This window comes from Panthera onca, chromosome A2, assembly GCF_046562875.1.
Source record: "Panthera onca isolate mPanOnc1 chromosome A2, mPanOnc1 haplotype 2, whole genome shotgun sequence".
Classification (NCBI taxonomy): Eukaryota; Metazoa; Chordata; class Mammalia; order Carnivora; family Felidae; genus Panthera; species Panthera onca.
Window position 1 is genome coordinate 145022777 of NC_138340.1, and position 18411 is coordinate 145041187.

At 37.3% G+C, this 18411-nt stretch overlaps 1 protein-coding gene across 3 annotated transcripts in view; it reads right to left on the reverse strand.

Annotated features, from left to right (window-relative positions):
- TNPO3 (transportin 3) overlaps positions 1-18411 on the reverse strand; it is a 75675-nt gene that overhangs the window by 31989 nt on the left and 25275 nt on the right. For 2 of the 3 annotated variants that reach the window (XM_060633095.3, XM_060633096.3), the window contains 8 exons: positions 15040-15240; positions 14000-14073; positions 12351-12507; positions 8573-8716; positions 5978-6153; positions 5375-5513; positions 3587-3733; positions 1328-1435 (listed from right to left, as the gene is read on the reverse strand). In XM_060633095.3, the coding sequence (XP_060489078.1) occupies positions 1328-1435; positions 3587-3733; positions 5375-5513; positions 5978-6153; positions 8573-8716; positions 12351-12507; positions 14000-14073; positions 15040-15240 (1146 nt within the window). Of the gene's footprint in view, positions 1-1327; positions 1436-3586; positions 3734-5374; positions 5514-5977; positions 6154-8572; positions 8717-12350; positions 12508-13999; positions 14074-14455; positions 14546-15039; positions 15241-18411 lie in introns of those variants that run through there. The other variant, XM_060633097.3, reaches the window with a different exon arrangement.

The following is an 18411-nucleotide window of genomic DNA, read 5'->3' on the forward strand; positions in this document are numbered from 1 at the left end:
TGTCTGCATCAAAACTGGCAGTACAGATTAAATTCCAAAAAAAGCAGCTATTTAGAAGTATCTATCACAATCCTATATCCAAGCAAGGGGAAGAAAAAGGAGACCAAGCAGAACACTCAGAGATGTTCTAGTCCAGAAATTTCCCAGGGCATATCCATCTGTGGAATGTGACTGGGTGTTATTCTAAATAGGATTCCTATAGTCAAATAACAAACACTGCTAAGTAAGAAAATTAAAGAATTCTCTTGTTGTAGGATTTCACAAAGCCTTTCATAGACTGCTTCAGTCATTTCCTAAATTTAATTGAAGATAGTTTGGTGTTTTGTTTGTGGGGTGTTTTTGTTTTTACCAAAAAACATCATTTACGACTGGTGCTCCACAGAAAATATCTTGGATAACACTGTTAACTTATGTAAATTTGTAAACTGAGGTCTGAAGAACAAGTAACTTGCTCAAAGCCACATTGCCAATGAGAATAGAGTTGAAATCTGAACACAGGTCATCTGCCTGTGATCTGGTGATCTCATCGAATCTGCTTTCTAAGAATCTCCAACCCTTTGTAATTAGATCAATAAACACACTTTGCTTAATATAAAGAAAATAATTTTAATTTTATTAACACTTTCTAAATCAGATTATGCCCCAAATACACAAAATGGCTGGGTTACCAAAAATAATAAAATAAAATAAGGGTTAGTCAGTATTGCTGACAAAGCATCAAAACTTGTATTTTAGAGCTTAGAGCATGATCCAGTAATATGAAAACCACCTGAAATTATGCTAATGTTAAGTGATGTGGAATGGTGATGACTGCAACCTCATGAGGGAAAATGTTACTGATTGTCAGGAAAAATCACAGGACTATGAATCTTCTACTCTAGTATAGTCACCTCTGGGATGAAACTGCACAGGAATCCAACCGTCAGTGTGGACAAAGGAAAAGCCAAATAACTAAAAGAGTTGCCAGGAGTTGGTACATAATTATTAAAGCAGAAAAACTTGCCTACTTTTCCTGGCTAGGTCCAAGTTCCCTATAAATACTTGGGGCTTTAAGGTTCATCTATGATTTTCTATTCCAACTGGACAAGTGGAACAGCTTTCATTACCAAGAATAAAAACCGTAACTGAAACATCCATAGTCTGCAATTTGCTTGTAAGATACTAAATAAAGCTACTATATGCCAGGCAGTGTGCTAGGCACCTGCATATCTACTGTCCCATTCAGCCATTAAAACCGAAGAAAAAGGTGGAACATTTACAGAAGACAAAGAAGTGAACACACCTAAAGTGATCAGTAAAACTGCTAAGCATCTCCAAATGGACTTACCTGAGCAAAACACTCCATAGACCCAATCAAGAAAATCAAGTCTTTCACCAGGTCTGACACCCTCATACGAAACTCTCCAAAATCATCAGTTTCCTCAGGAACTCCCTCCTGAAATTTCAAGTCAGATAACATTTGTTTTAAATTCACTAAGGCTTTCACTGACCTCTAGAAAATCGAGAATAAAGAAAAAGCCATTCAGCAGTTCAGTACCAATGAACAAGAGATTAAGTTGCCTAAATCAGAGGGTATTTTACTATACAGGGTGTCCTAAACTTTTAGGTATGTCAAGTCAATACAACCTATCTTTTACCTTTACTATGAGAAACTGTTCTCCCTTTTTTGCTCCCCATTTCCAAGTCATACCTTGCTCTGTTGTTGGAAAAATTTGGAGTGGTCAGAGTGGGAAGTGATCTACTTTAAGAGCTTTTAAGTTTATCTAGAAGTTTAGTACTGAAGAAGCCTCTGAAACTTCATGGTTCAAAATTTACCAAAATCAGGGTGCCTGGGTGGCTCAGTCAGTTAAGGTCTCACTTGATTTTGGCTCAGGTCATAATCCCAGGGTCATGGGATCAAGCCCCACAATGGGCTCCAGGCTGAGCATGGACTCTGCTCAAGATTCTTTCTTTCACCCTCTGCCCTTCTCCCCAGCTCGCGTGTACTGTCTCTTTCAAATAAAAATAATTAAAAAAAAAAAGATTCACAAAAATCATTATCACAACTAGATGCAAAACTGAATTAGACTTTAAGAAGAATTTTATGTAGGTAGACAGATACTATACTGTAGATTGATACAGTACAGTAAAATATTAATGGTAGAATTTAGATAATAGGTATAGATATTCACTGTAAAATTTTCATCTTTGCCAAACATTTGAAATTTTTCATTAAAAAATAGATCATTTTTATTTCATGCTTCCAATTGTGAGATGGTTAAGGGCATGTATAAGAATCTTTATCCATGACTATCTGGAAAAAAAACCTTAGTACTATTGAGAATTGCTGATCGAGTCCAACCTCCTTGCTTTAAGATAATGTAGTTGAAGATAAGATTCCTCAATTAAAAAACTACAGAATGGTGCCTGGGTGGCTCAGTAAGTTGGGCGTCCAACTGTGGCTCAGGTCATGATCTTGCAGTTCGTGAGTTCGAGTCCCTCGTCAGGTTCTGTGCTGACAGCTCAGAGCCTGGAGCCTGGTTTGGATTGTGTCTCCCTCTCTCTCTGCCCCACCCCGCTTGCATTCTGTCTCTTTTTCTCTGTCTCAGAAATAAACATTAAAAAAAAAACCAAAAAAACAAAAGAACACTAAAGAAAGAAAGATTGAAAACCACCAGACTACATCATCATGAAGATTCTTGGAGATGGAAAATACCATGACTCAAACAACAATGTTAACACTAAAATAAAGAGAACAAAGACAGTTACAGTTTTCATGTCAGATTTAATTGTAAGCAATGGAAAAAAACCTCTCCAAGTCCTAGGTTAAGGGACAGGAATTAAACCAACTAACCAACCAACCAAAAGGATGAAATAAATGCTGTAAGATTTGAATAAACTAAGCAAGAAGGGGGTTAAAGAGTTTTCCAATGGACTATTTTATAGTATTTCTAGTATATATTCTTCTAGGCAAGTAGATTATTCCTATATTTTAAGTTATAAAATCAGTATAAAGAAAAATGTGTATTTTGTGTGAGGGGGAGGGAAATCATATATAACTCTCCACCTCCTCCAATACTTTACTTTTGTGTTAGTTTTAAACCATTATACTATTTAATTATACTATTACACTATTAAACATTATACACTATACTATTATACTATTAAAAATACAGCATATAAAGTTTTACATTCTGATTTTTTTCATTTAGCAAACCAACTCCTACTACTTCAGAAGTCACTACATTTAACTGTTGCATAACTGTCCATCAAGTGGCTGCATCATAATTTACGTAACTCTTCTTATATTGTTGTACATGAGTTCACCGTTTTTTTATTTTACAGATAATGCTTTGTACATAAAATAGCCATTTTTTTTTTTCTTTAAAATTATTTAAGGTAAATTCCCAGGAGAAGGATTCCTGGCTCAGCAGAATTGATTTCTTTCTATATAAGCCTTCTACTCTTCATTATACTGGTATTGTTTCCTTCAGTGTAAGCTACAGAGTGATAGAAAACCTGTGGATTCCTTTTTTCAGTTCATTTTCAAATTAGCACTGAAAAGTGTAGGAAATTAAGATTTGAAGAAGTGGAGAAGGAAACTTACATGGTCTGGTTCTAGCTGGCAGTGTCGAGCCAAGGCATGGAGCAGCCTCTGAATGTAAGCTTTGAAGATTCCATGAATAACTTCATCATTAGTTTTGTACAAATGTTCCCCAAGTCGGTACCAAAAGTTAAAGGAAATTTCTACTACCTGTCAAATTAGAGAAAAAGAAAAGATTTATTTGAATCAGAAAAGGAATGGAATATGAAGACAATTTTATTACCAGAGCCTTACAGGAAAGAATATATACTTTAAAATATTATGAGTAAAGTTAAGAAGGCACCTGTTTTCTCTAGCAGATTTATTATTATCCTCCCAAACTATCTTCCCATGTTAGGACCCAAACTCTATTTAGGATGACTGGCTATGCAGTCCCTATATTTAGCTGATAACTTCTCAACAGTAGATTCTGAATTTAGAGAAACAGATACAGAAATGGAAGTCTCTTTTAAAGTCTTTTTTCTCAAATCTATAACCCTTTCATTTATTTATTTTTTTAAATAGGATTCACGCCTAGAGCAGAGCCCAATGTGGGGCTTGAACTCATGACCCTGAGATCAAGACCTGAGCTAAGATCAAGATTCGGACACTTAACTGACTGAGCCACCCAGGCGCCCCTAAAATCCTTTCGTTTTGAGATTAACACACCTTTTGCCAGACAAACCATCTGCAAATCCCTGAAAATACCAACCTTATGTCATTTTTACTCCCCTACTTTTTTGAGTGGGACAGAAAGGGAAGAGTCTGGGACCTTATCCACAGTTCATCTTACTCATGAACTATTTAAAGGAGTGATAACTATTACATAGTGCTGTACTTCCTCCCCAAAATGTTTTGCGTTTCATCCAAATCTAGATACCCTCATGAGATCAAGCCAAACAAATAAACATTATTTTTTATGCAATAAGAGAAAAAGGGATGAGAATCACAGCACTCCTGTGCTTCTCCCTAAGAGGGGCCTTACCACCCTTTTCCCATCAAGGATCCAAAACAGATCTATTTAAAACAATATCCAATTTGGGACTTCCTTCTCACTTCTTATACTATTAAGAGGAGGCAAAATTTCTTGAATAGACAAGATTTTTAAAAATCTAGCCAACTCTTTTAAGAGGCAGGGTATTGTAGAGATTTTGGAATGTAGACTTTTAAATCTTTTCAATCCCTCCCCCCACCTTTTAAAAGTTTATTTATTTTGAGAGAGAGAGAGCGCGCGCATGTGCACAACTGGGAGGGGGCAGAGAGAGGGAGGGAGTGAGAGGATTCCAAGTAGGCTCCATGCTGTCAGCGCAGAGGGGGCTTGATCTTATGAACTGTGAGATCATGACCTGAGATAAAACCAAGAGTTAACACTTAACCAGCTGAGCCACCCAGGCACTCCTCAATCTCTTTCTCATTCCCACCCACAATTTGGAGAAAAACTTTGGATGTTAAAACTTATAGATGCAGAGTGAAGATTTTATATGAGCTGTAAAGCTCTAAAAAGAATAACTGGATGTAGAGAAGGGACTCAGTAAAAAAGCATTACACTTTCTTTCTAATGGGTTCCCTAAGGTGCCCAGGGCAGTCAGCCCAGCTAACCAGGTAAGAAAACAGAAAAGAATTCAAAGCAGAAACCCAAATATAATTTAAAAAGAAAAAACTCCAATACAGAGGAAATTCCTATATCACGTTTATCAAAAATGAGACTACAGTTTCGCACAAATAAAAAGCGGGACGAGTGGCAATGGAATATAGGTAATATGCAACATACAGCTTGGGAGAATAGTGGCTTTAGCATAATATAGACACTACCTCATACTGAGGATGTCCTGCACAAATGAGCAGCAGTTCCAGAGTTCGTAGGTCCCCGAGACCTTGTCCTGGAGTACAAACTATTTTTTCAAGAAAAGTTTCACACAGTTCAGTGAAAATACGGCAGTAATTCAGAACTCTGTAGAAGAAAGAGTAATGAGAACACCACGTCAGAAATCTGTATATTATATGTACAGACTCAGTTAATTAAATCAACAAAAGGATCCTTACCCTAAGGGACATGTGGTGATTATTTGCTATGTTGTATCAAAATCTCCCTAACAGCTACCTTTTTTTAATATTTTATACAGATAAGCAAATGACTCTTAAGTCAGTTCAAATTCTCAATTACTAAAACATCTGAACCAAATTCTTATCAAATCATACTTGATACTCCAAAGTTCACCCCTAATTCTTGGAGCCTTATCCTTTGTGAGGATCCCTTCCATGATTACAATCTCTCTTTTTGCATCCAATTTACCACTCTAGGTTCAGTTGAGAATAGTAGACCATCTTTAGGATGTGGTGTCTTTATTTACAAATAGAGTCATAAAGAATCACGAAGGATGGAACCCAGGGCTACTGCCTGAAATAATTACTCACTTGTCTAAATCTTCACGTGCCACAGCCATATGATATGCAGTCTCCAATGTCAGGACTCCTTGAAAAAGTTGCATGGCTAACGGCAAGTTAGTCTCCACATTCTCAATGGCATAGAGAGCTGAGCACACACAATCTGAAGCAGCTTCATGTAGGTTGGATGAGGTCTTATCTTGTTGCTGGGAGATAGCAGGAATGGGGAAGTATGAAGTATGATCACTGGGCCGTAATCCAAGTACTAGCAAAACAATTACAGCCTGTTTCTGAACATGTACTTTAAATGTATAGCCTAACAGTCATGGCCTTCAATCAGACAATATTCATCAATCTTCCCTGTCCTATTTCTATTTCCCTATATGCCAAGCAAATCAGCCTTTTTGTACCTTAATCACAGTCACATGACTTCTAAAATTCCATGTGTTTTCTCCCCCCATACCAGTTCCTTCAAACAGAATGCCAGGTGTTCCCCGCCCCGTTTTAGTCTGTGGAAATCTTTTCCATCTTTTTTTTCCTTCTGATATTCAAGTACTACCTAAAATAAAAGCGCCCAACAAGTCTCAAACACCCATACCTAACACATTATCATGCTATTTCAGAATATCAAGGTTCAACGGAGGTTCTTGTAACTTCTGGGGATGAGAGGAGAAGGTAACTTTGAAAGGAGCAAAGATCAGTTATTCAGCTTCTCATTAGCAATGATGCCTGCGAGTATACAAGAGAGAAAGGCCTGGGAAATCTTGAAGGGAAAAAATATTGAACCTAGAACTCTATATCTAGTTAAACCACCAACCAAGAACGAAAGCAAAATAAAAATGTTTCCCAGGAATGCAAAAATCCAAAGTTTATTTCCCACATATCCTTCTGAGGAAGGTATTTAAGGAGGTTCAAGAAACAATCCAATCCAGAAGCATAGTAGAGAGAAGTTCCAAGATGACAGCTGGAGAGCAGATCTAAAGAGCAACTGATACAAATTAGAGCAGATCAGAAGAAGGTTCAAAGAGCGAGACCTCTAGGGTTTCTATTCAGGAGAATACAGTTGAGAGGATGGATAAATTTAGTAAAGGCATATTAGTCTTCTGTGAATAATAAAATACAAGGACATTTAGAATCTCCAGAGCTGTACTAGCAAGGTCAGGAGAACACACAGATATATGTAAATCATTCATTAGATTATTCTTAGGTTAAGCGGTAGATTCATAAATATTTCTGATTGTTACTACCTTGTAAAAATTAAATGTTCAAATTTATTCTTTTGTAATGTTATATGAAGTATCATATTTGTAAAAGCTTTTTAAAAAAGAACTATGGGAGAAAAGGCTGTATTTATAATAAAGTTGTGGTCAAACTATAAAGCAAACTGAAATATGCCATGATTTTGAACCACAATGAATCTAAGAAGAATGAGAATATATTTGACCCTGACCCTAAAATCGCTCTTCTTTTAAGTGGCAGAGAAGTCCTGACACTGGATCAGTAGAGAAGATGGTATCATGCTGGCACACTACTGAGCTCATTCCTTACCCCAGTCTTACTTCCCAGAAGTAACACTGTCTTGAGTTTGAAGTGTATCCTAGACTGTGCTCCTTTCATATGTAATCAATCATAATCATGAATTTTTCAGCCAACAGTGGGATTTTAATTTTATACTGACTACTCTTCACACAACTTGGTGACACGAGAACACAAATTACCATTACTAAGGTAGGGCATCAATAGACATGATAGCAAAATAATTATTAGCATCCTAACTTTCCTGAGTCTTAGCTCCTGATGCAAAAATGCAGCATAAATACACTGATGACAATGAAACACAAAAATGTCTCCTTGAATATGCCTTCCTTTTTCTTTTCTTTTCACAGCAGTATCAATCGAGTATCATGCTACCATCTTCTAAATAGTAGTGCACCAGCACACAACCAGTATCCACAGAGCTTCCATACTAATGACTTCATGGAAGGTAACTATCCAGGAAAACGGGACAAAGTCACTCCCATCTCCAAAGACCTGTTCAATATGTCCTTGAGATATTGCTGTTCCTTGTGTTAAAAAGTAGTTTTATTCCACATGCTTGCTTAGTCCTATCTACCAAGACAAAGGAATGTATTAGGAGGCATTATCACTTTCACAGTTTATGGAAGACATGCATAAATATATAAAAAGATACTACTGTTTATTCCATTAATCTCAAAAGCCCTAAATCTACCCTATGCTTAAGTGAACCCTGATGCTTAAGTGAACTATCTCAATTGCGAAGATAATATTCTCACCTATAACTGTCTGAGACCCAATGACCATTATTATATTTTTAAAACAGGTAAAAAGAGACCAATGGTTTTTTGTTACTTAGAGTTTAATATGTAAATCACGGATCTATGTATAAGACCGCTTTCCTATTAAATCTAACTACATTCTATTCTGAGTATTAATACTAATACCTTAATTTGGTACTTGGTAACAAGGAAGGGACACTGCTGCTTTCTTACTATACACCTTCCAATCACCGTGCAGAAATCTGAAAACACGATGTCCCAGAAGGTTAGTTATTACCGAAAGCGACTATGTGGTAGAAATACTTTCATAAACAAAGCCATTCCTTACCAAAACCTCAAAAAGGAGTGCTAGTAACTTATTGTTAGCCATGAAGTTACTGTCCAAAACTCCTAAGTTAAACCAACTTCCCAAACAGCGGAAGACCTTCATAAGCATCTTCTCATCTGTTCCTGCTTTTTCTACACAGGTCATCTGAAAAAAAGGAAAAAAAAAAGTTAAATAATGCCCAACTTTATATTTAAACCACTAGGTCCAATCACGTTATAGGTGTAATAATGAGAAGGATAATAATAACAGCTAACAGGCAAAAGTGCTTTGTAAGTGTCAGATGCTGCTCTCAACACTCTTCATTAATCCCCACTAAAGCTACAGGCAGGCACTATTATCTCCACTTTGTCAACTGGGAAGCTGAGATAGATTACAGACTTCCCTCAGAATAGTTGTATTCCAGAAATAACTGTTTCTTAGATCCCACTTCTTCATTAATGTAATCTCATCAAAAAATTGTCTATAAGGGCAACTAGGTGGCTCAGTCGGTTAAGCGTCCGACTCCTGATTTCAGCTCAGGTCATGATCTCACAGTTCATGGGATCAAGTGCCCTGTCAGGCTATGCACTGACAGCGTGGAGCCTGCTTGGGATTCTCTCTCCCTTTTTCTCTGCCCCTTTCCCCGCTCATGCACGCTCTCTTGTTCTCAAAATAAACATTTTTTTTAAAGTGTCTTTAAAATAGTACTCGTCTATGCAGTTGATTTTACAGAATAAAAATAAGCTAGCCCGAGTAATGTACATCCCCACATGAAAAGCTGACGTTTCAGCTTCAGCACTTGAACATTCTAGCAAATACGCCATTCCACATAAAGTGACTCTACTATAAATATGGTGGGTTGATAAAAGAGATAAAATGAAAACTCAGACTAAAACTCACCACTGTTTCTCTCTGCAAACTGTTTTTGTGATGTGTATTTTTTCCAAAATCAAGTGTAATGTAACTTTTTCTGGATGAAAATAATGTTTCAAAATAACTTTTACAAGTAATGGATTAGAAATATAATTGCCATGGGGTTTGGGGGGCATGTGTTGGGGTTCAGAATCCCACAGTGGTCTAAATGTTGACCCTTGTACTTCTAGGTAGCCACAGTCCCCTTATGTTTGCAGTATCATCAGGCCAATTATAATTACATACTTCCCAATTAGTATGAATTGTACTGAACTGAATTGAAATCAAAGAAGAAAAACAGAAATGATTCAAGTTCACTGCAACCACACATAAACTTGAATTGACGAAGCTCTTGATGTAAAGTCATTACAGAACCATTTGGCCTTTATACTTCCTGAATGACATTTCAATTTACTAAGACAGGATGTTTACAAATGGAATGTATAGAATGACTATACATTCTAACTTCTGACTCAAAAACAGAATTTTGAAAAAACCCTACATCTAAATCTAGTTGCTTTGAAGGGAAAAAAAATCTGCTAATTAAATCAAACACACACCATAAAGCTTCAGAACTAAGTTACCCTGGGTTCCTCTTTAAGAACTATATTATTGGGGCGCCTGGGTGGCTCAGTCGGTTAAGCGTCTGACTTCGACTCCAGTCATGATCTCACAGTTTGTGAGCTCGAGCCCCGCACTGGGTGCTGTGCTGACAGCTCAGAGCCTGGAGCCTGCTTCGAATTCTGTCTCCCTCTCTCTCTGCTCCTCCCCCGCTCATGCTCTGTCTCTGTCTCTCTCTCTCTCTCTGTCTCTCCTCCAAAAATAAAAACATTTAAAAAAATTTTTTTTGAAGAACTATATTATTAAGAACTCTGTCTCTGAATAAAAAACAAAACAAAACAGAACTGTCTCTTAAAGCAAAGCCTCAAAACCTGAAAGATAAATGCCAGAAGAGTTCACCAGTAAAAATATAGCAGAGGTAAGAATTGATCTTGGATTAACAAAATGAAGCATAAATGAAGGGAAAAAAAATGTATTAGAGGACAGGCTCAGTTCAACTGTAAGAAAAAAAGAATAATATTTGAAATTTTTAAAAGTTCAACACAATGTTTAGGAATGGCTCCCCCTGAATAGAAGACAAAAGTATAATACTGACAAAATGAGATGGAATAGAACGAATAAGGGAATGTGGGGGAAACCACGAAAAAGGTTTTAAGAGGTCTTTGGTACCTTGGATTACAGCCAGCCTATTTTTCCTGGCAATTACGGACTAATTTCATTTTCTAGATTCTGTAACATGACAAGCGACATGACACAATTATAGACCTTATTAAGTTTATTAAGTACCACAGGGAAACATTTTTCAGATGTCATCACAACAAATCAAGCTATTGTCTGTTGTCAATTATGAGGAAGTGTTAGTCAAGCATATGACTGGAGAGTCCAAGCGGCTGCTGCACTTGACCACTGTCCCAGTAATGATGACTGCAAGGACTGTAGTGTCAACTGGATTCTTCTGACTTCACTTAAGTGCTTACAAAAAGAAAATGACAGCGGCGCCTGGGTGGCTCAATCAGTTAAGCATCCAACTCCAGCTCAGGTCATGATCTCACAGTTCGTGGGTTTGAGCCCCTCGTCGGGCTCTGTGCTGACAGCTCGGAGCCTGGAGCCTACTTCAGATGCTGTCTCCCTCTTTCTCTGCCCCTCCCTGTTTGCACTCTGTCTCTCTCTCTCTCTCTCTCTCAAAAATAAATATTAAGAAAAAAAAAGAAAATATGGATCTACATGTATTTATGGACAATTTTCAGTGCTATGGATGATCAGGGATTTGGAAGAAGCATGGTCAGAAGATTGGTGACAAGAAGTCTGAGGCAGAAGTACATATGAATGGTATACAAATAGGCCCAGACTGTGGAGTGATTTCTGTCCTGTGTGAATACAGAGGAATCTTTCAATGACAGAGGGACAAAATGACAAACTCTACAATATCAGTCTCTTTCCCCAGCCACCCAGTGCTTACTCAATGGCCTCATAAACAAAGTGGCCACAGTAGCAGGGATGGAGGCTACACTAGAATTAACATGGACTTCCACTAAGTTAAAACTACTGATGAGTATCAAACCTGCCAACAGCAGAGACCAACACTGAGGCCCTAAAATGGCACCATCAGCCATAGGAACCAGATTGACTGATTATGTTGCACTTCTATCACAAAGGAAGCAGAGATTTGAAGGACAAGACTCATAGGAAGAAAGGAAGGAAGAGACTCATATTCTGGATATGGATATGCCTTCCCTGCTTGCAATGCTTCTGTCAGCAATGTATCATTTATGGATTCACCGAATGCCATATCCAACCATCATGGAATCCTGTCTAATCAAGGAATTCATATCAGGGTAAAGGATGTATAGTAAACAGCGAATCTGAGCTCTGTTGGTTTTGAGATCTTGGCCCCCAAGGAAGGAATGCTTCCACCAGGAAAACACAAACATGATTCCAGTAAATTGGAATATAAGTCCACCATCTGGACAATTTGGGCTTCTTATGCCACTGAACCAATAGGGAAAAAAAGGGTAGGGGGTTAATCTGCAGGCTGGAGTGACTGATCCCAAAAACCAAGGGAAAACTGAGTTCCTTCTATACAATGGAAGCAAGAAGTTCTTGGTCTGGAACCCAGAGAATTTTCTAGAGAGCTTCTTAGTAATTCATGCTCAATAGTAAAAATTAATGTAAAACTACAGAAGCAACAACAAAAAACAGCGGGATTGCTGATGGCTCAGATTCTTTGGGAATGAAGGTGTGGGTCACAATACTGATATTGAATTAGAAAATAACAACCATGGCTTTTTGCCTCTAGGGAGCAACTTAGTATTTTAAGCTTCCTCACCAAGAGAGATACCACTGTACTAGAGTAGAAAGCCAAATCTTCTATAATTTCTGTGCGCCGGTTAGCTCCAATTCGTAAGGAACGGCTATGTACTTCTTCAGGTAACACTGTAAGGATCTCCAGCAAAAAAGGCAGAGAAGTTACATCATTGCTATATCTGGAAAAGAAAAGGGGAGAGACAGAAGTTATTTACAGTCAGAAAATAATCACATAAGATAACAACAGGCCTCAGAATAACCTACAAAAGCAGCATTTTTACTACTGCTAAAGTGGAAAAGATATATATGTAATTTTTTGGAGAGGTATCTGGAGATCAAAATTTCAGCTTGTATAATCTTTGACCTAGCAATTCCACTTCCAGAAATTTCTCTCTCAGAAAAATCTCGCATACACATGCAAAGTATACAAAAATATGCACTGTGGTATTTTTATAATAACAAAAAACTGGGAAAATATAAAGGTCCTCCATAATTAGGATAAAAAAGGTTACAGACAGTCATACAATGGAACATACACAGCCATTATACTGAATGAAATATCTACGTCCTAACATGAAAAGATGTCCACAATGTATAAAGTAAAAAAAGTATATGGAATATATTACATATGAACAAATGAATACATAGTACATTAAAATGCATATGCACTTATTTTAAAATGCTTAAGAGAAAAGTCTGGAAGGCTATACAGCCAATCATTAATAGTGATTACTCATGAAACATAGGAATAGGGAGACAGAAAGGCTTTTACCCTGAAACCTTCCATACTATTAGAATTTTTTCAAGAAGCATGTGTTAATTTTCTCAGTAAACATTTTCTTAAAACAAAAAAAATAAATTATCCATATAAAGGCCTTAATGATGCACTGTAGTGGGAGGTAAAAAGGACATCCACTTTGTTCAAAAATAATTTTCTTAACCAAAATGCAAGCAAATACCAAGATTATCTTGCCAAGACCATGAGGAAATGCTTTTATTCAAAGTAGTAGGCTCTGTGTATCTAAAAATGATACTGTCCTTTTGAACAGATAAGAAACAAACCCCAATTAATAAGAACTTTTATGCATAATGACTTTTAAAAAAAATTTAATGTTCATTTCTGAGAGAGAGAGAGAGAGAGAGAGAGAGAGACAGAGAGACAGAGAGATAGATGAAAGCACGCATGGGGGAGGGGCAGAGAGAGGGAGACAGGATCCCAAGTGGGCTCCACGCTGACAGCAGAGAGCCCAATGGGGTGCTCGAACTCACAAACTGTGAGATCATGACCAAAGCCAAAGTTAACTAACTGAGCCACCCAGGGCCTCATATGACTTTCAATTTAATAATCTTAAAACATTCTGACAATGCTTCTATAGAACTGCTGACATGTCAGTTAGTGGGAGTGACCCACAAGACCGTGAAAGACTTTGCTGCAGTTAACTCAAGGAACATGTGTGTGTGTGATTTTAAGGGCCTTTTATGTCCCACGCAACATACTTCTGTAATACTTAAATTTTAAATGATTTTCTTTTAATCCAACAAAAGTTAATAATAAATAATTCTACGTTAAGGGTTTGGGAAAATACTCCAAATGTCTAGCTAATGCTAATAAATTTCTCTTTGTAGCTTAATAGCTATTCCAAATGCTAGTATACAGTCAGTACAACTTACTTTTCCACCAATGTTTGCACACATCCCTTCCAGGAAGGCATCTGTAGTGCAAGATCTGCTATTGCTAAAGCCAGCTGAATAAGAGAGAATAAATAAATGAATCGATGAACAGATATAGGGTTACCATCAACACTAGTTGGCAAGCAAAGAAACTAAACTTTTTCCAAACAATATGACAACGAAGACTGACACCCCCCTACCTCTCCTCACCTCCACAACTACATATCCATGTAAACTCTTCTGGGCTGGCTACCAATTGCTAGGATTTAAAAAGTTAACCTCTAAAAATGAAAAAACCAAAACAACAAAAAGAAGCCAGAAAGAACACACTATAGATTTTCCTCAGAATACATTAATACTTACTTTTATTTGGCAATACCATAGAACTTCACGGACAGATAAATTATACTTTGCCAAAAGGCCAAAGCTACTGACAAAGTCAGCCCTTTGACTCACTTCTCAAGTAATGGAATGCCATTTCCCTTCTCTTTCCATTTCTCATCTTGAAGCCTTAGGCAAAAGCCTCCTTCCTCTTCAAGGGCACTTCTACGCCAGGCAGAGAACACATGTGAGTATGTATTCACTAAAGCTTCCAGTTTTCCTTTCCAATGTATTTCCCAGTCTAAGGGGGAAAGGCCAGATGGTTCACTATTTCATTCATGAGAATTTTACCAGCCAATTGATCCAGAAAGGATTTTTTTTTTTAAAGCAACTATGTAGACTTCTGACCCAGAACAGTAAACAGTACTTTTATCATCTGCAATTTTAACAGTGGGGTGGGGGGAAGGGCACATTCCTGCCTGTGAAAACTTCTACTCACCTCCCCCACTTCTGGTATTTAAATTGCTTTTAAATCAAATGAACTCTAAGATTAATATAGAAGATTTACATTTTCACTTTCTATCCACTTAAGAATATAGCAAGGAGTCTGTAATAAAGTTGTTAACATTACTTAACATGGCCTAGCAATGTCAATCAAAATTAATTTGATGAATCCAAATGACCTTACAAATTTCCCTAATGAGAAGCACAGGATTTACCTGCGTTACAATGACAGGTGACAAGTCTTTCAAGTTCTGGATATGGGTTAGTAATGAGTCCCGTAAAGAGGCATGAGAGTCTGTGGGGAGCTCATAAAATGAGGTCTGAATCTTCATTTTCATGGTCTGTGCAGCAAAATAGCATGATTCCACATCCTGTCGGATCTGTAACAATTGGTCTGAAATCTCCCATGCATGAACCTGAAAGCAGACCAAACAAAAATGTCTTAAAGATTATTTTACTAAATAATTTTAATGTATCTCAATACACATAAAAACACATATAGACCAAAGTATAACAAAAATCTGACAAGCTAAATCACCCACTAATTCAGCCAATACCTCAAACTATGTATTTATAGGCCCTGTTCAACAAAAGTATTACCTAAATTCTTCTGACTCATTCTGGGAAGGCATGAGAGTTATCAATCAGGTCAATAGATCTAATCTTGCTGATCAGAATCATTAATTGTGTAGGGGGAGAGTATGAAGAAAAAAAGTCCCAAAAGATCCTACTAAAACTGGCACTGTGTAACTTCCAAACCTATCTATACGTTGGATGTTTCTTTTCCACCTGAATAAACTTTTGTTCACTCTGAGAATGGAGTCTAGAAACCATTTTAATATATCTATAAATAGGAGAATAGATTTCATATTGGTCTCAATAAGCCTACCTTTCAGTCTTTAGTTCCTGAATAAGACAGCAAAAAAATTATCTCACCCCAAGTGAATATTTCTCATACTTCTATTATTTTCTGATGTATTTATGTTTGGCATAGTACTACACATAACGCTAAAATCATTTTCACAGGAGAAAATAAATATATCTATTAAAATAATAATGGAACAAAAGCACAGGAATTGGTCTCTAACAGCCAGTCACAGTTATAAAAGAGAGTTCTATTTTGAAAGATAACTTTGAGAACAAAGTCCAGTACTACACAGAAGACAACTAATTAACAACTGATAAAATTCTAATCTAATTCTACTAAACTGCCTCTTCTTGGGAGAAGGCTAAAATGTCTGGCAATAAGGAACTGAAGAAAAAGTTTCAACCTTAGTTCAGGAATAAAGGCAATTGTGAAAAGAGATCACATAGATCTGCCTAGTCAATTTCTTATGATGATAGAGTACTTCACAAGTAATATATAATGATTCTTCAAGATCTTTCCAAAGATAAACAGAAGTTAAGGAAGAGAAACAGGTAGAATAAATGGTCTGCACAAATTCCCAAAGTGAACTGAAAACAGAGAGACCCTGAAATTCATGACAGGTTTATTAACATAAAACTGAGCTTTCGGGGCACCTGGGGTAGCTCAGTCGGTTAAGCGTCCAACTCTTGGTTTCGGCTCATGTCATGATCTCATGGGGTTTGTGAGTTTGAGCCCTGCATCGGGCTCTGCACTAATAGTGCTTACTGAGACTGCTTAGGATTCTCTCTCCCTCCCCGCCCCCCCCCCCATGTTCTCTCTCTCTCCCTCTCTCTCTCTCAAAATAAATAAACTTAAAAAAAATTCTTAAAAAAAAACCCAAAACTTTAGCATTCAAATAAGATGGTGGAAAATAAGCATGAAACATTGTATCACAAAAAATCTTCCAGTCACCTAAGTTTTTAGCTATTCAGTATCTAACCAGTAACTCAAGCACACCTGTAGTTTAATGACATCAAAATATATTTTGCTCAAACTGATATTTTATAATCGAGTCTTTTTTTCTTTTTTTATTATTTAAAAAAAATTTTTTTTTAAGTTTATCTATTTTTGACAGAGACAGAGTACAAACATGAGCGGGGGAGGTGCAGAGAGAGAGAGGGAGACACAGAATCTGAAGTAGGCTCCAGGCTCCCTCCAAGCTGTCAACACAGAGCCTGACACGGGGCTCGAACTCAGGAACTGTGAGATCATGACCTAGGCCGAAGTTGGACGCTTAAATGACTGAGCCACCCAGGGGTCCAGTCTTTTTTTTTTTTTTTTTTTTTAATGGTTATTTTTGAGAAAGAGAGTGCAAGCAGGGGAGGAGCAGAGAGAGAGAGGGAGACACAGAATCCAAAGCAGGCTCCAGGTTCCGCTTAACTGAGCCACCCAGGGGCCCCTAATCTTTTCTTTTTCTTTTTCTTTTTTTTAAAGTAAGCTCTATGGCCAACATGGGGCTTGAAATGATGACCCTGAGATCAAGAGCTGCGTGCTCTACTGACTGAGCCAGCCAGGCACCCCTCAAACTGACATTAAAAAAAATAATTGCAGAAAGATTCTATGAAGCCTTGTAATCTCCATAAATGCCCTCATAAAAACACACCAATTAACGAACAAAATTAAAGCACTATGGACATTTAAAACAAAACCGGATATTATTTAGTTATCTCTAAGAACCCCAAAATATAAGTTGCTGGAGACAAACCAGTAACATCTATAAGACCCGTGTAGTTTCAGCTTCAGTAAAAGCAGAAGCAGAGGAAAACAACAGGGTATCTAATGGATCTAAGAGCAGAGGAAAACCTATAGAGCCAAAAGATATTCAATGGAAAGAAAGAACAGAGAGACAATTTGAGAACTGAAAGTGGAAGAGTTTTGTCTAATCCAAAAGCAGGTGGGTAGAAGAGGCCTACATAAAATCTAAGGAGATGGTGCAGTCTAGCTTCTATAAACTCTTGTAACTGGAAGGACAGGATAGGACTCCAAACTGAGGACAAGTGCTGTGAACTGAGTCAAAATAATGCAGGACAAGTAAAATGAGATAAAGGAAGAAAAGAAGAAGGTAACAAAGCTAAGAAATCTTAGGAATCAAACTACCATATTTGTAAATACTATCAGAAAACAACAGAAAAGGAAGTTCTTTGAAGATGAAAATACTACCCATAACCACACCTCCTAAAGTTCAGAAAGACTAATTTCACACACAAAAAAACAACTGAGGTCAAATGCTATATAGCTATAGGAGGAAAAAGAAAATAATGAACAGAATAACATCTTTACAAGGAAAGTAGGCCAGAAAAACATTAAAATTTTTTTTAACGTTTATTTTTGAGACAGAGACAAACAGAGTATGAGCGGGGTACAGGCAGAGTGAGAGGGAGACACAGAATCCAAAGCAGGCTCCAGGCTCTGAGCTGTCAGCACAGAGCCCAACGTGGGGCTCGAACCCATGAGCTGTGAGATCATGACCTGAGCCGAAGTCAGATGCTCACCCGACTGAGCCACCCAGGCACCCCCAGAAAAACATTTTTCAAACTAGCCTTAAGTCCAAAGGACATAGAAGCCAACATGAAAGGGCTCAATGGCCGAAGATAAAAAACCTAGTGTAAGAAAGTAGATTATTACGATAGTGTTGGGTTATAACTCAAAAATAAAGCAAATACCCATGAGTCCACAATGA